The sequence below is a fragment of the Eublepharis macularius genome, chromosome 3 (genome assembly GCF_028583425.1).
Source record: "Eublepharis macularius isolate TG4126 chromosome 3, MPM_Emac_v1.0, whole genome shotgun sequence".
In the NCBI taxonomy this organism is placed as follows: domain Eukaryota; kingdom Metazoa; phylum Chordata; class Lepidosauria; order Squamata; family Eublepharidae; genus Eublepharis; species Eublepharis macularius.
In genome coordinates, this window is record NC_072792.1 from 143489067 (window position 1) to 143511215 (window position 22149).

The 22149-nt window shown below is 41.0% G+C and overlaps 1 protein-coding gene across 1 annotated transcript; it reads right to left on the reverse strand.

Moving 5' to 3' along the window:
- Positions 1-348: 348 nt before the first annotated feature.
- Positions 349-21925, reverse strand: DPT (dermatopontin). Its single transcript, XM_054973880.1, has 4 exons — positions 21581-21925; positions 13189-13314; positions 3178-3285; positions 349-2086 (listed from the first exon to the last, which is right to left on the reverse strand). Exons 1-4 carry the CDS (start codon positions 21886-21888, stop codon positions 2020-2022), a joined length of 609 nt encoding a protein of 202 aa, XP_054829855.1. The 5' UTR covers positions 21889-21925; the 3' UTR covers positions 349-2019.
- Between the last annotated feature and the right edge of the window lie 224 nt (positions 21926-22149).

Below are 22149 nucleotides of genomic sequence, written 5' to 3' on the forward strand. Positions count from 1 at the left end.
ATTCAGAATATGCCTCTGAACATGAAGGTTCTATTCAGCCTCGTGGCTAATAGCCATGAATTCCACAAAGCCCACCACTTCAGATACTATTATTGTTCTGCAGAATTTATTGACCTGAGACTTGCTTGCTTCCCTTGCCCTCATATTTATTAAGATGCAGTGCAGCTAAGTTACAGGCGTAACATTTGCCAGCAAACCTGCTCACCTGTTATTGAATTATAACAGAATCTTCCTTATTTCCATGAGATGCTTGGGAACACAGTCTCCTTAGGTGGCAATTAGTACTTGCCACAAGCATAGCTGAATACATATATAAAAGACTTCTGAATACATAAATAAAAGACCAGATTATTTCATTTGTTCATTTATTTAAGATAACAGTTCATAGTGTGATTGTACATACTGAATTTACTAAAGATGTCCTAATACAGTCATTTGGAATAAATTGCAGAGTATCTCCATTCTGTATTATCTTTGGACTCTCAAGTATCTCCCATTTTAGATTTAACAGAATAATATATCACTGACTTCAGGTTCGGGATTACTCACTACAGTTTTATCCCACATCTGATCTACCTAATGGGTTCACCTACCCATCTATGTTCAAGCTTATGTTTACAAATGACATTTTCCACAAAGTTTACAGTTCTGGTATTCTCATTCATAATGGGCCTCTGATTACAAGAGATGGCAGAGAAATGCTTGACATTTACAAAGCAACCATCTGATGTCCCTTCATTTAGGACATCAGAGGTTATTACATGAGTTCCGTTTGGATTTTAGACACAGAAATAATTTGAGGAAATGTACTGCAGGCTGATAAGGAATTCTATCTCCAGAGCCAATGCCAGTCAGCATTGCTCTGTAATACTAAGGTATAGTATTTGTCTGGGTTGCAAAACTGTGCCATAGAAGAAATCTCTGTTCTCTTGTAATCACAGCTGGAGACTATTATAAAGGAGGCACACTTTGTGAGGTTTGGGTGCAAAGCACAAATCAGGAAACTTTTGGGGTCCTTTTGGGAAGTGGGATGCAGTAGGTAAAAAGTAATGAACAGTTAAGCTGCAGATATGCAGATCAGCTAAAAGCAAACAAAACCCACAACACTTAAGTTTGTATTAGGAGGAAGCACTTAAACAGTGTGAATGAGCCACAAATAAAAATTCAAGGGAATGAATTGTCCACATTTTTGTCTAAGGGCACATCCACAGGGCCGTTTCCCATACTGCCAGTTTCAGAACTGAAGCATATAGGCAGGAGTGCAGCAGGTATCCCTAGAAACTAGAGTTGCCACAAACATTGTGATAGGCAGGTTTGGAAGGCAAGCAGATCATGCTCAACATCTATGACTGCCCTCAAGCTGAGCCTTGGACCTGCTTGCCTCAGTCTTGCTCACTTCAAGCAGCCTCCAAAAGGTGAGTAGGAGTGGCAGCAAATCTATAAAGGGTTGCAAAGGGGTGTTGGCAATCCATGAAAGTGGCCCTGGGTCCATGAAGAGTGACAGGAGGCCGCAAGGGGCCACTTCTTATATGTAGCATAATACAATGCAGTTAATGCATTGCCCTGTACTGTACTACATGGGAGGAATGGCTCCACGAAATGGATCAGGCCCTTTGTGAGCACCATTGAGGGGCTGGCCCCTTGCTCCTAACCAGAGGGCACAGAGTGAGCTAGACTAACAGATGTTCAAACATCCATGCTTGAAACTTGGGCAGGAACATCTCTGCACTGGCAGTAGGAAGGCCGTCACAGTGTCCACCAGATATATGAATGGGAAGGGGGAGCATGGGAAGTTCATGTTCCGTGGGAATTATGTGAAGTTATACAAAAGTATCTGGTCCCTAAATAAGGGCCATATGGATGTGCCATTAGACTGCAAAGTAAATTTGGATGTAGCGTGGTACTTAACCAGTCCTGTTAGCAGTGGAATAGCTGGTGCATGAATACATCGCCTCTTTTCATTTCACCTCTATCTTCTCTCACCCCCCACCCCGTAAGTGTAATATATATTCAACATTTCTAAACATTTTGAAACTGACAATCAAAATCTGTCATCCTGCAGATAATAAATTTCCACTGGCGATCCCTGTAAAGGAAGAAAGAGGAAATAAACTTTAATTAGTTGTGAGTGATGCAGATATCAAGACTGATACAATACAGTCTAAAACAGAAGTCTTGATTTATTCTGCTATATACTAACATGGCTGCTCATATGAAGAACCACAATGCATCCTGTAGGCTGCCCTGCTACGGCACCTGCTGATGTGTTTCCTGGCACTCACCTACTTCTTCCCCAAAACAAAAACCAGTCTTGGCTTTCTTCCACTTCGCTGTTGTAAGAGTTGCTTCAGAATAGCGCAAGTGGAAATGGCTGCCTCCATCATAGGAGGATGCTCGGCTTGAATCCTCCTAACATTTTGTGGAACCTCCCAATGATTTGTGATTAGACCCAGCCCCCAGGACAGCCATTTTGTGAATTGTCTCACTCCCCCATGGCAGCTTTTTTGGTGTAGCACCCACTACCCTGCTCTCAAAATTCCCAAAGTACCCACAGGTTGGACAAGGTTGAATCCCTCCAGTAGCCTTTTTCCTGAGTGAAGTGGTAGATTGTTTCTCCTGGCCCAATGCATACACAAGAAAAGATCAATACAGAGTTTGTGCCTTCCATGGCCATAGTTCCCACTCCCTTCCTTTGTACCTAGTGTTGCATCTTTAATGCTAGGCATTAGAATAAGGAGGCACCATTGTTATAAACAGGAGTACAGTTTAATAACTTGGATTCTTTCTCTGTGTGGAATAGCAGTGACAACACCTTTCTTTCTCCCTGTTCTGGTCTACCCTAAGTCCTGGTGGACTAGGGGAGTGTAAAACATTGTCAAAAACACCACACCTATGTTTATAGCCTGTTTTAAACATGAGGCCAGCAAGGTGAAAGCACACGGGATTTTGCACTTGCATGGCATGCTGCATAACTGCCCTACACAGGTAAGAACCCTATTTAAACAGAACTCTGTGTGAGTGTAAAGTGAGTGCCTTTTGCTCCACCAATATCACATTTAAAAGCCAGCCTACCTCATGGTTTAAGAAGTTTTGTTTGAGAAAAATGAATCATGCTATAAAAGCCATCTTTAACAATGGAAGAAATCTGAGGTTTCTGAGAGAATTTTTTAATCTGACCTGTCCACACTGGAAAAAGTTGTGGTTGCTCCACGGATATAGTAGTCATAGGTATACATCATCATGTCTGTATCTTCCCCGTAATGTCCTGGATGTTCTGTTGTCAGCCTTTCAAATGGAGAAAAATGTCAAATTTATCAACTTTCTGTAGAAAAAGTGGAGAAAAAAATCAATATGGCTTAATTTCTTTCCAAAGTTCATGACCTTTGCTCCGGCTTGGAGGAAGATATGTTCACAATTTTGGCTTAATGCAGGTCTTTCTCTTCCCCATTCCCATCTGGATTGAAGAGTGAATTGAACTGCCAATGAGCTAAAGCAGAAGTCTCAAACATGGTGCTCATGGATGCCATGACACCCGCCAACCCCTTTCCTGATACCCACCAAGTGTTTTTTAAAAGTGGGTGGGGCCAGGATGGGCTTTTGTTCAGTCAGGCTTCTGATCAGCCATTGGAGATCTGACTGGCTGTGCAGATTTCTTAAAATTTGCTTCAGCAGAAGCTGCTACCACAGCACAAGAATCTTCAGTGCATGTCTTAATGCAAGCAGTGTGTCTGATCCGATCCAAGCCACACAGTCGCGTCCAACCCTCAGCTACTCCGTAGATCATCCCCCTCCAGGCCTTTCTGTCCTATAGCGCGTCGAGAGAGATCCGCAGAATCTCACAGTGAAGTTTTTACAGGGTAGTTCACCATTGCTTTCCCCAACCCAACACACTTAGCTGTACGACAGCCATGAATGGTAAGTCATACGTTGCCACCCTCTTGGCACTTTGAGCCGGTGTGGGATAAGGGGGCAAGCAGTGTGTAGGCAAATAATATTTTAAAATATTCATTTTAAAAGGGATCCTATTAAACACAGCTTCTACCTGAAATGTGGGAGAGTTACTTTAGAGTTATACATGACCCTCACTCTTTGCCATTTTGTAGTTGTGCACTCCACCCTGTACCCCTGAGCTAGAGAGAGAGTAATACACATGCACGCACACATGCACACACCATATATATATTGAAATGTCTCAGATATTGATTGTACTAACTCACACCGTATAATCCGCCTTGAAAGGCAGACTATAAAAGATGTAAATATATATTTAGTTGTGAGCACAGAATTCAGCATCTTAAAATATCTCCGCTTTCAACGTATCTTATGGTGATAGATACACATGGGCATGAATCGAAATATGAAGCAAATTTTGTCACGAAATGGGCCGTTTCGTGTGTCATGAAACAGCATTTTGTGGGGCCGCGATTATCATGAAATTCATGATTAGCTTCATGAATGATTCATTAGCTTCATGAATGATTCGTAATTGCAGACAGGCTGGCACTGATCCATTGATTCCCTAGGCAACAATGGACCCAGACCTTTTGTTGCCATTGGAAACCCCAATCATAGCCCACTTACCCTTGATTGGCAGCTCTCCCAGCCATCTGGAGAGCTTCCATTCTGCCCTATACAGCCAGGAGCTGGGGGGGGGGGGTCAATCCCCTAGGCAACCAAGGAGGTGGGCCTTCTGTAGCCATGGGCACACCAATCTCACCCCTCCAAACCCTGTTAGGCAGGTCTGTCAGCCAACCACAGGCCTCCTGTTCTGATCTATGTCAGCGTTTTGCTGGGATTGGAGTGGGAGAGTGTGTGGAAGGATTTGGGATTGTGCTTTTGGCTGCTGCTGCTTTAAAGAGCCTGTAAGAAGCCTCTTATTTCCAGCTCTTGACCTTGCTGTGGGAAGTTCTTTGGGTGAGGGTGCCTTTTTTCCTCCACCCCACCCCACCCCTCACTCTGTCTTCCCAGCCCAGCTCCACCATGGCCAGTCCTTCGTCCTCCTCTGATCCAGCACTCTGGCAGCACTTCCTTTCCCACCCTTCTTGATCAACATATTGCAAACTGGGAGGGTGGGTGGAGGAGAGCCTGCTGAAGTCTCTTTGTGAGTTTGGCATTTCTGGGTATGAAGGGGGCTGTAGAAATGCCCCAGGTTCTGACGAATCACGAAACTAACAAATCGTTTCGGCAAACGTGTCAATTTCATGAAATTTCGTGATTCGTGATTCATGGATCGCGATGAAACATGAAACTCATTTCAGGCCTTGTCCGTTTCGTGCCCATGTCTAGTGATAGACCTGAAAACATCTGGTGAAATCTCAGGAACCTGAGGAAGGGGCAGAGTTTGCAGAACTTCTGGGGTCCAGGAGTCATGATCCTTCTTATGGTTAGTGCGAACAGAACCAGTTATGCAAACTAAGGAAATATATATATATAGCATTCATAATATACATTGATTACAGAATTTAATACTTCTTTGTACAGAATTTAGATTTTTAAAGCATAATATATACCAGGTCCTGGTTGTATACATGTTAATCCTAGAAAATAATTTTCATCGTGATTTGAATATTTATACTGTTGAATCAGAGATACAGAAAAGCTGTTTTTCAACTGATGTGTTTTTGTCCACTTTGCTTTATGTTGTCTTTAAAACTTTCCAATTTCTTATGAAGAAGCTATAGACCAATGTACTGTGATTATTTCCAGCACTGCTCCTCACAGGGAATAATACATGCTATTTTACCACTATCACTAGGATATAGAGAATGTTTACACTTGAGGAGAAAGTGCTACATGAAATGAATCAGTAGATACAGTACTGAAAAGACCCACCATAAGCAGGTCTACTTAGAATCCTATTCAGTGGGGCTTACTCCCAGGAAAATGTGCTTTAAAAGACACTGAAAGGAGCTCAAAAGCAAGCTGCCATCTGGATTCATTACAACAAAACTCACAATTTTATTCATTCCATACCTGTTGACTTTCTCCGATACATGATTAATTCCTGGGTATTAAATAGTTTTCATGATTTCAGTGTCCTTAGACTAGATTAACAGCAATGCAGAGGGTGGCACTATAAAGACTCATCGGAACAGCATACCAAAGCTACAGACATACTGCAGAAGGAAATAACAGTTTTTCTTCTTCATTGTTTTCTTCTGGTTTTTCTTAGTCACAAGAAAATGCTTCAAATATTACCACATTGACAAAGATGCTCCTCCATTGAAGAGGTAGCACTCTATTAGTGCTGCATCCATCCAGAATCTATTGCCCATCAACTTCATTGGACAGCTCCAAAAGTAGAGGATGCCCTATATCCCTGGTGTTGGTTTTGCTGGGGTGGGGTAGGGTACCAAGAATGTTAACCCCTGCATAAAGGCAAGTTGTATAAAGGAAAGAGCCGCATACATGAGGGCCCATTTTCCATAAGCCCTTGTCAATGTGGTAATTGCCAGAACAAACTGATGGCTACAGAAATTTTACCAAGTCTTTGCACAGATTGTTCCAAAGATTGAGAAACATGTTTATGTTCAGAGTTTCAAGTTAAGTCAACCATTTAATTTCTACACAGTCACTCACACACACAATCACACACTTGCTCGCTCGCTCGCTCGCTCGCTCTCACTCACTCACTCACTCACTCACTCACCAAAGGGACTATTTAGCAAAGATATCACCCAGTCTCTGCCCTTTCTCAGCAAAGTAGTTCAGAGAGCAGTAGCTGACCAAGTCCAGGCCTTCTTGGACAAGCTTTGTGTTCTAGACTCTTTTCAGTCTGATTTTAGACCAGACTCTGGGATGGGAGATGGTTCTGTTTCATCTACGTGTTCAGCTTTCTGCTAGTTTTTCATTTTTACAGCTACCATACTCTATTGTATCTGTTTTCATTGAACGTTCTAACTATTGATCCTGTTGTATTTTACCCTGTGAAAGTTCCAGCTATTGGTTATATTGTATTCACTTGCAGTATTGTAATCCACCTCAGATCTCAGTGAGAAAGGCAGACTATAAATAAACAATAACAACATCTGCAAATAATTTGTTGTTTCTTTCTTTAAATTGTTCTTTGATTCCTTCCTGACAAATGTTGAAAATTACAGGACACTTGGACTTCTATCACAGAATGGTGTGAGATTTCTATAGCATTTCCCAGGGAAATATCTCTGTTTGCCCTTCCAAGATAAAAAAGATACCATGATAAAATTGCTACCAGTAACAAAAAGACAGCTCAGCTCAAGCAGAAATGGCAGTGTTGAGATTTCACGGGTTCTGTTGACATAAGGGGTGGTGTGGAAATTCTAAATGCACCTTGCAGGCAGGATTGAGCAATTAGATTAGGATTCAGAATAAAAAATTGTCTTAGTTTTATTAGCTGCCTTTGTAGTATGGTGGTCAGCATATTTTTGATGTGCCATTGGGAAGCCGCAGACTGCATCCACATATCACTGGATATGGCATTATTGTTGCACTATTGTAATAATTTGTGATTGAATTGTCTTGTCCAGATAGGAAAATCCAGTTATGAATCATTGCTATAGCACAATGACAATGCAATACTGAATGAGGCAAATGCAGCCCTGAACTCAAATCTTGACTTATTCATGAAGTTGTTTGGCCAAGCTAATAGATCTGTTTTCTATTTGTGAAATGAAAATAATCATAACGTAATGGTAGAAGACTGAGTTGATGGGAAATACTATTTAAAGCAATTTGAATTCCAAAAACCGCATATAAGTAAGTCACAGTGAAAAACAATACTACTATAAAGTCTTTTTGAATGCAAAAACTCCATGTGCATAAGAACAATTAAAAGCAATAATGATAAATAATTAAAAATGAATGTATATTTTAAAAAACTCTATCAGAGTAAATTATACAAAGGTGAGTGTTCAATAAGAGCAATGGACATTTCAATAAGAATATTTTACGCATAGTATTTTATTGGACTTCAGCTTCTGTTGCATACAGTATCTAAACTCATGATGTTAGTAAGACTGGAAGGCAATGAAAACCAACCATCTGCCTAAACCACAGAGATGTTGCTTGAAAAGGAAATACTCTTAGGTGACTCAAGTAAGGTTGCCAATTCCAGCCTGAGAAATTCCTGGAGATTGGGGGGCAGTGTGTAGGGAGGGCACAGTTTGGGGAGTTGAGGGACCTTAGCGGGGATGTGATGGCAAAGAGTCTGCCTTTCTGAACCTCCAGGGGAACTGATCTCTGTAGTCTGGAGGTCAGTTCTAGAAGAATGCCTGGCTTCACCTGGAAGTTGCCATTGCCAACCCTAGATTCAATGACTGAAGCCAAGCCATATTCAGTGGGGTAAAACAGGAATCATGTATCAGCATAGCAACAGTAGCATCCTCTTTCTGAGGTGTGGTGTGTAGAAGTGAGCTTCAGATTTTAGCAGGGTTGCCAAGTCCCTTGGGGGCAAACCGGGGGGGGGGGGGGGTTGGAGGGAATGTAAGGGTGGCAGTACTTTCTTCATGCACATGCTTTGAGTGTGTGTGCTCCCACGCCTACCTGTTGCACCAGAAAATGACATCATTTCCAGCATGATGCAAAAGTGATGGCTCATGCCAGGGGCTTATTCTCTATAAATTATCCCCAAACATTAAGTTTTGGGGCACTTTGTAGAGAAACGGCCCCCATCATGATCCATCACTTCCTCATCATGCCATTTTCCAGTGTGACAGGTGGGCATGTGTGCACTGCACACACGTACCTCAGGCCTGCCTCCTGCCTCTTCCTCCTGCCAGCCAGGTGAGTAGTAGTGAGGGCAGAGGCTGGTGGAGGCTGGAGTTGAAGGTTCCCTTTCTAAAGCAGGGGATCTGGCAAACCTGCCAGTGGCCAACACACAGGAGGCTCTGGTAGCTTCAAAAAGTCTTGTTATTTTTTCCAGCTGGGAAAGAACATTTACAGCATTTTGGATGAATGACAGAGTATTGTCCCTACATGATGATGTCTCTTCTAGGGCATGCCAGAAACGACATTACTGTAATGTTGCCAGCAAGCTCCTCCCCCTGGATTACCGTCCCTCCAGTTGCCAGCCTCAGACTGGCAACCCTGCAACCAAGGAACATAGAACAAGACCGAAGTGAAGCCCTTCTCATACAGGCCTGAGGGGAAAACCAAAATTAAATTTTATGAGCTCACTTAAAGATATACAAACATATATACATCATAGCAAGAAGACGGCAGCTTAAATGCTTTCATTTAAAGCATGAAATGCTTTCAAAAGTGTTACTTGTCTAACTGAAACACAAAACAAATGTTCTCATGCTGAAACAAAGACCTTAAGGACAGCCTTTTTCACAAGTAAAACTACACAATACCTCCTTCATAAAGCAGGCTTGTGCTGTGACCTCAAGTACAGGTGCAGAACATCTACAGATATCAGATGCTGGAAGGTTTTAGGGAAGGCCAAGATTCCTTATCCTTCTATCTGCAAGACATTTTTGTTTTTGTTTTGGACTTATATATGGATTCTTATTGCATTTCTATCAGCAGCTGACAGACAAAAGCTAAGTAAACGTGTCATGTGTGTATAATTGAAAACTTCACTTTCTGCTTAGTTGTCTTTGAGTTGGCTTTGTTTCACCAAACTTGCCACTGTTCATCTTAGCCATGTAGGTGCAGAAGTAGGCCAGTAAGGTTTCAAAGGAATTGACTTGCTTGACTCATATACGTATTGAAGATGTTCTGTTGTAGGTCAAAGCAGATCCATCATATGATTGATCTCCCAACATTTTATTACTTTTTGCAACTAGCCATGGGTCCCCAGCACCGGGAGAGGGGGTGATTGAATGATTTCTCTATATACCATTTCCCCCAAATTAGATAGACCCCTGCCCCTGCCCAGACTGCACTCGCTTGGGGACCATGGACCAGGCAAATTATATGATTTGTGTCCATACGATATTTCAGGTGGGTCTGCGTGGTGTGAGAATGCATGAAGTAAAGGGATAAATGAAAGGAGAATGGACAAAACTAGTACAAAAATTTGTGATTATTGAGGGCAAATAAACTAGTAAAGAGGGCCAGTTGAGAGTAATGATTGGAATGTCAAACAGAATGTAAAAAAATAGTAAAGAGTAGGGATGTGCGTTTCGGCATTCAGAATGCCGAAAGAATGCCGAAACAAAAGTGTTTCGGCTTCTTTCGGGGAATGCCGAAACGTTTCGGGGAATGCCGAAACGTTTCGGGTAGCCGAAAGAAAAAAGCCGAAACGTTTCGGGATTCTTTCGGCTTTCTTTCGGCTTTTCAATGGGAAAATGCCTCCGTCTTCCCGGACGTCTGGGGGAGGCATTTTCCCACCGAATAAGCCCAAAATTGGTGGGGACCTTCCTCTAACCCTTCTCTAACAACCACCCACGTTTCAGACAGATTGGACTTTGGGGGGCCATGTTATGGCCCCCCAAAGCAGGTCCCCCCATCCTCCCATAAGAAAGCGAAGGAGCAGCATATTGTTAGCATGCTGCTACTCATCTTCTTCATTATTTCCTATGGGGAAAAAATGAAGAAGAAGGCTTCCTTTGCCAGGGGTGGCATTTTGCATGCAAAATGCCCCCTCACCCTCAGGGGCCCTTCTCCCACCCCTCCTCCCACCCCCCACCAAGGCTCAGCCTGCTCCCACTTGGGGGGCCCATTTCATGGCCTCCCCAAATAGGTGCTCTAATCTCTACCACTGACAGCTGGGGGAGGCTTGTGTTGCCAGGGGTGGCATTTTGCATGCAAAATGCCCCCAAGCCCTCAGGGGCCCTTCTCCCACCCTTCCCCCCACACCCCACCCAGGCTCAGACTGCTCCCACTTGGGGGGGCCATTTCATGGCCTCCCCAAGTAGGTGCTCTTTTCTCTACCACTGACAGCTGGGGAAGGCTTGTCTTGCCAGGGGTGGCATTTTGCATGCAAAATGCCCCCCAGCCCTCTGGGGCCCTTCTCCCACCCTTCCTCCCACCCCCCACCAAGGCTCAGACTGCTCCCACTTGGGGGGGCGGCATTTCATGGCCTCCCCAAGTAGGTCCTCTCAGCCCCTAAAGTCCACCCCTTACAGCCCCACACAAACCCAATTCCCCCCCAGCTGCCACACACAGACCCAAATCCCCACATTAGCCCCTCACAGACCCAAATCCACCCCCACCTGCCCCACACCCATAACCCCAGGAACAGGCTGGCAAAGGCCAGCCCTCTCCCTTTGTTCCCTATGCTGGGAACTTCTAAACTCTCTTTCCCTGGGCAATTCTGCACAGCCCAGGGGTGCCACAATGGTGGGCACACTTCTGAGTGCCAGCTGGTCCCTGTGAAAGAGCACCTGAACCACAGACACCCTCCCTCAAATTCCCCCACCACCTACAGAGATGGCTGGCCAGCCAGCCCCATTGTTCCCTATGATGGGAACCAACTGCACAACAAAGAATAAAACAAGAACAACACAAAATAAAGTTTTAAATTTTTTTTTCTCCCTTCCAAAGTACAAGTAGGCAAAGCATTATGACACATTACACCAGCAGTCCCCCACACAGAAAAATAACACAACTCACTTAACATCAGAGAATCACAAAGCATGATTCCTGTCAAAAACACTTTATTTCTTGAACAGCTTTAGGTTACACAGCAGGGGGGAACACCAAAGGGCATGGCAGCACTATCTTACACAAAAATAACACAACTCACTTAACATCAGAGAATCACAAAAACACAATTCCTGGCAAAAACACTTTATTTCTTGAACAGCTTTAGGTTACACAGTAGGAGGGCACAACAGGGCATGATAGCAATGTACTACAAAAAATAATACAACCCACTTCACCGTTTTTGACAGCAATTGTGTTTGTGTGATTCTCTGATGTGAAGTGAGTTGTGTTATTTTTGTGTAGTACACTGCTTTCCTGCTCTGTGGTGCCTTCCTACTGTGTAACCTAAAGCAGTTACAGAAATAAAGTGCTTTTGACAGCAATTTTTTGGGGTGATTCTTTAATGTGAAGTGAGTTGTGTTATTTTTGTGCACCTACTTGGGGAGGCCATGAAATGCCCCCCCCAGTGGGAGCAGGCTGAGCCTTGGTGGGGGGTGGGAGGAGGGGTGGGAGAAGGGCCCCAGAGGGTTGGGGGGCATTTTGCATGCAAAATGCCACCCCTGGCAACACAAGCCTCCCCCAGCTGTCAGTGGTAGAGATTAGAGCACCTACTTGGGGAGGCCATGAAATGCCCCCCCCAAGTGGGAGCAGGCTGAGCCTTGGTGGGGGGTGGGAGGAGGGGTGGGAGAAGGGCCCCTGAGGGTAAGGGGGCATTTTGCATGCAAAATGCCACCCCTGGCAAAGGAAGCCTGCCTCTTCATTTTTTCCCCATAGGAAATAATGAAGAAAGATGAGCAGCAGCATGCTAACAATATGCTGCTCCTTCGCTTTCTTATGGGAGGATGGGGGGACCTGCTTTGGGGGGCCATAACATGCCCCCCCCAAGTTCAATCTGTCTGAAACTTGGGTGGTTGTTAGAGAAGGGTTAGAGGAAGGTCCCCACCAATTTTGGGCTTATTCGGTGGGAAAATGCCTCCTCCAGGCGTCCTGGAAGACGGAGGCATTTTCCCATAGAAAAAAGCCGAAAGAATGCCAAAATAATGCCGAAAGAATCCCGAAAACCGAAAGCCGAAAGAGATTCTTGTTTCGGCTTTCGGCTTTAACGATAGAGAATCTTCTTTCGGCTTTCTACTTTCGACTATAGCCGAAAATTTTTGGCTTGCACACCCCTAGTAAAGAGTCCAGTAGCACCTTTAAGACGAACCAACTTTACTGTAGCATAAGCTTTCAAGAACCACAGTTCTCTTTGTCAGATGCAAACAGAGTGTAGAGACTGGGGGTTCAAAATCCAGTCAGTCATGAAGTTCCCTGTATGGTCTAGAGGATTATTGTGAGGAAAAATAGAGGAGGGAAGAAACATGTTATTCTGAGCTTCATGGCGGAAGACTGGGATAAAAATGTAATACGTGAATAATAATAGATTTAAACCCATTCGCTTCCCAGAATAATGTTGAAGACTTTAATTGGGATTTAAAAGCACCTACTTTGTACTTTCTCCAGCACTGCATTTGATGAAGTTGCCCCATTCTGCTCTGGACCTTTTATACTAGACAAGCCAATTACATAGTTAACATGAATCTTAGTACATTATAAATCCAGTAGAGTTTGTGAGCTTACCAACACGAATATGGGCATCTTCGGCCATAGCGACAACAATAAAATTGCCACTCCCGATCCAGCACAGATGGGAAATATTGGCTCTGGAATCCTGCCACCAATCCGTTATTTGAACATGTCTGATACCTGAGGGAGGTGGGAAACATTTAAAAACACAAATTTAAAAAGAAGTCATGGTTGCTGCATGGTTGGGGGTCGTTGAATACGACTCTCTTCTAAAGCTGTTCTGGCATCATGCCTGCTTTGCTAGGCTCCTGCTCCCTTGATTCCAGGCTGCCTCCTTCCCGTATGACAGCTGTTGATGAGGGAAATGCGCTTACCCATGGGATGTTGAATTCACATGATGTCTCATGTAAACGGGACTTCTATAGTTAATGTAAATTAACGATACATGCTTAGTTATACATGCTTTGTTAGCAGACGAGAGGACCATAGCCGAAGAGGGTGTTTCACTGTCATGCTTGCCATTTGACAAGAGCTACTGCACAAGAACCAAGTTGATCACACCTATGAATTCTTTTGCCCCACCAATGGCCTATTTAAATCAGATCTAATATACATAAACTAAGAAAATTATTAATATTCCAGCCACCACTGTTGATGGTGTCCATCATTAAAGTCCTCTTGCAGATGAGGTATAAGTGTTTTAGATGTTTGTCATGGATACTGGCAGTGCAGTTCAGAGTTATACCTTCCTAAGTCCATTAACTCCAAATGACATCAATTGTTTAAGACAGCTAATGGTGTTTTTGAATGTTTGTTTCAGCTTGAAAGTTGAAGTACCTTTTATGTTTTCTCCCGTCCACACTCAAGACAAAATTGCAGCTGTTCTTTTTCCTGTCCATATTAACAATATTTTATAGAAATACTTTTATTACATGTTATGTCTGTTTTTATAAATGGGGCATAAAAAGCCATATAATGTAATGTCATAATAATGGGATAAATGTAGGGAAAACATGGGAAATTTACCAAGGAAAATGGGTGGAGTGAAAGAGCCATCCTTGAAAATGAAAAGAAACAAAAAATCCCACAGCAGTTTTGTTCATTCCGTACTTACAGTAAAAGCAGTTGCCGCCTACATGACTTACAAAAATACTGGCAAAATTTCACATAAGCAAATATCCCCTCAAACCAGAGAAGATAAACTAATTCAGTTATTCCTATAAAAGCTATGAAATTATTTGAAGATGACAGTTTCATTTGGTTTCATTTGATTTTCCTTTTTCATGTACTTCCCCTCAGTAATACAACCATAAATAAAAATTAAATTACTTGACCTACTGCTTGCTCCATAAATGAGAAAAAAAGCTTAAAATAGTACAAAGGGAGAAATGCTGAAAAACAACTTGACAATTTCTACATGAAGTTTTGAATTTGTTCCTTAATACTTATCATCAGGCATATTTGTTAGTGCGTACAAATGATTGGGATCCCTCCCCTCACTTGGAATAGCCATCTTGGGCTCTTTTGGAGGCCTCTTTTTTGGAATCACTTTTTAAGTGGAATGCATAACTATGTTAAAATGGGTTTTGTTTCTCCAACAATTTCTACAGCTAGAGAAGTATGGCCCATAATATCATGACAATATCAATTTGACCTGTTCTCACATGCTAGCCCAACATTATGGTCAAATCCAGATTTAAAAATGGAGAAGAAATCTTTCTTATGGAAGGCTTGGACAGATAAGGGACCTTTTACTTTCGATCAATTGATAGGTAAAGATGATGAATTCTTATAATTTTTCCAACTGAGGTCTAAATATGATTTATCAACTTCTGCCGAATGGCAGTATTTACAACTGCAACATTTGTTGGTGTCCAAATATGGTCCAGCAGCTTTGAGCACTTCAGAATTTCCCCAACTTTGGAGATTCTTATTGAGTCAATACAGAAAGAGAAATCTAAAATATTTGTGTATAAATATTTGTGGTCAATTAATAAATATGATACATAGACTCTTAGAGATGAATGGAATAATGATACGGAGCATCCAATTTTGCTAAAGCAATGGGTTAAGACCTTAAGCCATATACCTGTTGCTACTATGGATCTTAAGTTGCTACTTATTCAGCAAACAACTATGTTTAGGGTATATTGGACACAACAGCGTCTTTTTACTAAAGGTTTAAGCACCATGTCTAACTGTTGGCAGTGTAATTCACAAAATGCATCTCTTAAGCATACGCTTTGGTCAAGTTTAGTCATTAGGCCCTTTTGAGAGGAAGTTATTAGTCATATTGTGTGTTAGAAAATGCATTTGTTTTTGAGGTGGTTAATGTACTGTTAAACTACTTGCCTGTCTCTTGCAATCTAACCAATGGTCAATGGGAATGGACCCCAAAAGCCCATCTCCTGTAAATGACTGCATTGAAGACCTTATAAATTTATCAACATTTGGATGTATCACATATAGAAGGTGGACTTATATTTAGATAGTTATACATGGACTTATATTTAGATATTTGGGAATCTTTTTTATAGATACCTATGTACAGATTTGCCAATAGTGTTTTATTTTAAAGATGGTAGTAAGGTAGATCACCCACTGCTTGAGGGCTGGTTTGTCGTCTCTGGTTCACTAAATTTTTGTTGTGTTTTGAAGCACTACACATTAGGTCATTATAATGTAATTCATCCATAGACCACAAAGGAAGAGCACAGTGAAATAGAATAATAAATTCAATATGGGTGGCTTCAGATTCAAATCCTGTCTTGACTATGAAGCTCACTGGATGGTCTCGGGAAAGGAACTCAGCCTAACCTATCTCAGAAAGTTGTTGTGAAGAGAAAACATATAACAATACTCATCTCAAAAATGTAAACAAGAGTTTGTATACTGGTTTAATACTGTACACTGGTTTTGTCCTAGCATTTCATTAGGGATTCTAGATTCTAGATGCTAACCATTATTAATAACAATAATAATATAACAACATAATAACAACAATAAATACCTAGGCATTAGAAGACAGAGCTATGTTTGTGCATTTCCTAACCTTGGCAGTAGAGGTGGGCATGAACCACGAAAAAAATGAACCATGCGGTTCGTGGTTCATGCATTTTCACGAACCACGAACTTCCATGAACTGGGGCAAGTTTGCGAACCAGTTTGTGGTTCGTAGTTTGTGGGGTTTAAATGCCCCTTTCCATGCCACTTCGCAGCGGCACAGAAAGGGGCATTGCTTTTTAAAATGAACCAAACGAACCAGCAGACCAGTTTGGAAGTTTGTGGAAATTAGCTTCCACGAACCGCTGGTTCGTGTTCCGTTTAGTGCCCATCTCTACTTGGCAGCAATCGGATTAGCAGATTCTCCAGTGACTGAGAATCTTTCACTCTTTTAAATTCCATCAAATTTCTGCAGACTTCATTTAGCGGAACCAAGGAAATAAGGAAAGAACATTCCTCACTGTTTCCCCAAAGAGACTGAGGAGAAATAGTAACCCTTTCAAAATTAGTCCTCAGTGTACTGAAAAGGTTTTTTAAAAACAAGTTTTCAGCTTACAAAGCTCTACTTCACAAGGTATTTCCTCCGATGAAGCAAATAAATAATCATATTTCTGTATTTACTTCTATGTTGTGAAGGAGATCAACTGCCCTCTTCTGCATTATAGAAATAAAAAAGAGGATCTTCTTCAAAAGTAGAACTTTGTCTGCCAAAAAAGTTTTTTTAAAAAGCTTTCAGAACACTAACAACTAGGGCTGTTTTCATACTGCTTACCGGCCATGGAACATCACGCCAAGCTCCTGGAAAGAAAGTGTCTTCCTGGCGCAATTTTCTGTCATAACTCCAGTTCTCGCATGAAATCGCACCCGGAAGACGCTGTCGTTCTGGGAGCTTGGTGCAATGTTCCATGGCTGGTAAGCAGTGTGAAAATGGCCTAGGAGAGAGGGAGAGGACCAAGACTCAGTTGCAAAATCCACCTGAATATGACTTTGAACATATCTCATTTTAATGTTCTTAATTGTTATTTTTCTGATAAAGATTCTTCTTTGATTTCAAAGACACAAACTGCAGATTTCCTTTCAGCAAAGGAATTGGCAGTCCCCAACTCTTGCAAAACTTTTCTCTTGTGCCAAAAAAGCACATTCTGTTTGAACACAGCCAAGAGACATATACAAACATGAGCACTATTGTTAACAGATGTGAAAATGTTTCCTTTAGTTCAATCAATATTTTACCATCAAGCCAATGTGCTAAGAACTTGTAGACAGACATCATTCATTCATTCATTCATTCATTCATTCATTCATTCATTCATTCATTCATTCATTCATTCATTCATTTATTTGTGGCATCTTTTTAAATACTCCCCTCTCCTCACAGACTCAAGGTAGGTTACAAAGTTATTTACCATACATGCTAAATAAATGAAGCAATCAAAAGCCACAAAAACAAAACAAATTCAGCTGGAGACTATATATCTTTAGCTACCTAAACTATGCATTTGGAAAGGCTCTTCAGAATAATTCTACCTTGCAGTGGTGCCAAAATACCAACAATGTGGTAATCTTTCTGACCGAAATGAATTTCAACCAGTGATTTCCCCACAACCAGCCAAAAACTCTAGAATCCTTTCACCCACAAGTCTATGTATATTTTATTAATTGATAGAAATGTATATAAATAGGAGTTTTGAATTTCTTTCTAAGCATGTTTCATCTAAGCATGTCAGATGACATTGCATCTGAGCATAGCTTGTGGCATATCTGAGGATAATCAGAGGGGTAGGTAGTGCATCTGAACATGGTTGAGTGTATCTGTGTAAGCTCCAGTTCCTATGCAGAACCACTTAAAATGTCACCTTCAGTGAGCCATTGCTCCTGCTGCCATCTGAAAAATTGCTAGAATGAATCAACAGAGTGGAAGTTGAGAAGACAGCAAATGAATGAATATGGTACAGCAACTGATTGATATTAGCTGTCACCAACCAATCATTTTGATTATTCCTTGGCACATTTGATTGCTTTCACTTCTATGTTAGCATATCACCTCCATGGTTTAGATGAACCTCTGAGAGTGTATATCAATAGATGGTGAGCCCCAGTTTTATCATAATAACACAAGGACAATAATTACTGATTTCAAAACAATTACATTATTGAGAAAATGAGGCATTTCACTTTGAGGTCAATATAAAGGATATCTCAAGAAGAATCCATTGTGTAGGAGCAATTTCCATGTTGCTTATTTCCTCTTTGATCCTTTTTTATTACTGACAATCCAACGAGTCTTTTTTTAAAAAAGCTGTCTTGTTACACAGCATCAATAAAAGGATGGGCTTCTTAGTTTGGGTCTGAATCTTACAAATTGTGTTAAGACTTCACTTTATTAATGGGTCATTCAATACAACTTCAGGAAGTTTCAAAAACCTGATGAGATGAAAAGATGAATACATGATGGTAGAATCAATGGCGTTTGTTTGCAGAGATGGATGAGATTATGGACAAGTTATCTGGGTTCAAAATGCTTTGCTGTCATTTCAATGTCAATTTCATTATTTGTATCAGCAAATATATAAATGAGAAATCAAGAAACTTGCAACTTCCTTGACAGGTTTCTACGAATGCATTGGACTTCTACGCTATTAGTTCACAGACAGGGTTCTACAGTAAGAGAGTTACACTAGAGCTGGGGAAACCTGGGAACAAATTTCCACTCTGCTGTGAAGCTTTCTCAATAACCTTGGGCCAGTCACTAACCTACTTTATCGGGTTGTGTAGACGATAAAACATGTTTCCCTGAGCTCCTTGGAGGATGTCTGATACAAATTTAACATATGAAATCACTAGCTTTTAAGTATCAGTAACACTGTGATGTCTGACTGGTAGTTTACCAAGGTGAAATCTTTTCTTTTATAGACTCTGACCTAGTTTTCACTGAGGTGATAAATGTGTTCCTGTGTTGTACAGACAGGTTCATGCAACAATGCTTCTCCATGCAAAAATATAATTAACAGGACATAGAAAATGAGCAAGCCAGGGAGAAGCCTGAGCTGGAGCTCTTGTCCTAATGTCTAGAGTATCTTTTTATGTAGAGGGGATTTTTTTAAGATGGAGATAATAGACAATCATGTGAGCTCTGACCTACACCCTGACTTGATATCACCCAGACTCAGGATGAGTCTAGAGTCTGTAACTTGGGGAAATGGTGTCAGGGGCTGCAATGACTGACAGTGAATCAAAGAAAGAAAATCCAGCCTTCTATATGTTCATTTAAACAAACATGCATTCCTTGAACCATACACAAAGAAAGGAAACAATGAAGATGTCTCAGAGGTAGTATCTGACTCCAGTTAGGATAGCCCACTTAATCAAAGTAGAGAATAAAAATTGCTAGAGAGGTTGTGGCAAATTAGGCACGTTTCTACATATGTGGTGGTCCTGTCCAGCTATAGCAAATTTCTGGGAATCAATATTTAGAGAGATTGTTAAAATAACTGAGAAGGAATAAAACCAACAGCTGAATCAGCTCTATTCAATTTATTTACCAATGAAAATTCTCTATGCAAATAAAAAACACTTATTAATTTTCTTTTAGTTGAAGTTAGCATAATTTTTACTCATTGTTGGAAAAATGCTAAAGAGATTTCCCTGGATAGGTGGTGAGTTAAAGTAAGAAATATAGTAGTACTTGAAAAACAAACAAATAAGATTAGATTAATTCAGGGGAGAAAAAAGAATGATGATTTAGAATGGTTTTATAATTTATTTAATGGAATTTCCAGAATATAGCTCTTTTAAAAATGTTCTTTAATTGGATGGAGACCCTTATTTGAAATCTGATTAAGGTATTTACATGATAAAATCCTCCAGATGGAGTACTTCCCAAGAACCACACATTTTCTAGAAAAGTGGCTTCCCTTCCTTGAATATCTTGAAATTAATAGACCCTATCCCGGCTTAAAACAGTTTTATTTACATTCATATGTGTAAATTACTTTTATGTTTCTTACTAAATTGAAGGGTTTTTATGTAGGTTGTTGTGTAATAGTATTTGTTCGCCTTTTGACTCTCATAAGCAATTGTTATATTTTATTACACTTTATTGTAAAGTTTTTTAATCTAAAATTTTCTGTAAATGACAAACTACAATCTGTATCTTCTGTATTTGATTACAATAAAACTGTTTTATTAAAAAAGGTATTTAATAGTTATTTTACAGAAAATTTACAGAATATTATTATTAAGAAATGGATTTAATGAATGTATGTTAAATTATAACCAATTTGGGTGGAAGCTGTTTCCCCCCTCTTTGTCTTCTCGTTGTGTTTTGTTTTATCTCCTTATTTCTTATTTGTTGTTGTGTAAAACAGAAAATAATAAAAAGGGGGAGGGAAGGAAACAATGGATTGGATCCTTCTTAGAAGGCTTCATCACTGGGTCCTGACACTGGCTAAAGCTTGATGCATACACACACACTTCCAAAAGTTGTTTTTGAGCAGACTGCAGGGGGGAAATTCATAAAAATTATGCCCCCTTGTATGAGCGGAAGTGGCTTCCACTTGTGAAGGGGCTTCTTTGGACCCTGGCATTACCCATGCAATCTTGACCTTTCAGAGGACTTAGATGGGTGGAACTCTATTTAGAACTGCACTTTCAGAGTATATGGGTAGTAGATACGTTTATTTATACTCTGCCTAACAATATAGGGCATAATGCTCTGTATACATCATAGGAAGAGAAGCTGGAAGCTGAAAACATGTAAACAAATTGCTGTTTCTGGCCAGGGAGTCTTTGGATTAGAATGATTAAAATTCCAATCTGATTCTAAACAAGCATCCCTCATTGTGAAACACATCCTGCAGCTAGCAAACCTTTCCAACTGTTGAGATTTTGTCTGGAGAAAGAATATCATTGCTTCAGAGAGGTGAAATGAATATGATAGAATTAGCATTGTCCAATGTGAATAAACTCTTGGAGGACCACTATATTCTCTGATCAAACAGATTTTGTAAATTTTTTCGGAAGTCTTATGTTCAAGTCTGCCTGGCCAGAGCCAGTTAGGTGACACAAGAAATGAATATGTACATCACAGACAATGACAGCTCTGTTTTATCATCTTCAGTTCTCTCAAGAAACTGTGTCTAACTAATGTTGTTGATCTGCTTGGGAAAAACAGAGCATGTGAGAAAGAAGAGGTAAATTTACCGACATCCCAACCATACACAAAGACCTGAGAAGGAACTAGCCAATGCTGTGACTGCTTAATCAATGCAAACTAGTAGTGGTATTGTCCCTGTTGCTCACTGAGTTGTTTATACTAGTTTTAAAAGATTGTTAGATCATTAACATGCTTTTTGTTATTGCTACAAGCATCACTAATATTAACTATGGCGCAAGATCCCCCACCCACCCCACCAAATCAGATAGTTTAAACTAAGTGTCCTACCATTCTGTTCCAGCTCTGTTGATCTCTTCCCACCAGCACTCTGTTGGCTCTCCGAGGTTCTGTGGGGTAGGCATGCAGGCATAGTTCCACCTTCGGTCAGAACCTTCTTTTTTGCTGAAAGTGCTCCTCACAGCCACGATCACCTCTCCAGGAGGACACTGGAAATTGAAACCTTGCCGATACACGTTGACCCATTCATCATTGTCCCTGTATTCATGTTGGGAGAAATAGTATCTCTCATAGTCCTCATACTGACCCAAAGCCACTGTGAGCAGTGGCAGGAACACACAGAGAAGCACAAGGTCCATGTTGCTTGGCTTTCTGGCTGCAAAACACCCCACTGGGTTGTTGTGCTGGCTTTTTTATATTATGTCTAACATTTGGATTCCAGATGTGGAACATCCAGCTCCAAATGCTATGTGTCATTGTTTAGCAAAACATCTCTGTACTGAAGAGTTGGCTGCAGACATATTCAATTAGTTTTAAGGTGGAATTTTACACTAACTCTTTAGACCATAAGAATTATGATTTCCTAGGACTGTAAACAATCCCAGTCCCAGATGTGTTTA

Bases quoted from the DNA above. Each gene is read 5' to 3' on its own strand.
- DPT (XM_054973880.1), bottom strand. From the start codon at position 21,888: ATGGACCTTGTGCTTCTCTGTGTGTTCCTGCCACTGCTCACAGTGGCT. The intron at 3,286-13,188 runs GTAAGCTCACAA...TCCATTTGAAAG, and splicing joins AGATGCCCATATTCGTGTTG to GCTGACAACAGAACATCCAG. The intron at 2,087-3,177 runs GTCAGATTAAAA...CTTCCTTTACAG, and splicing joins ACTTTTTCCAGTGTGGACAG to GGATCGCCAGTGGAAATTTA.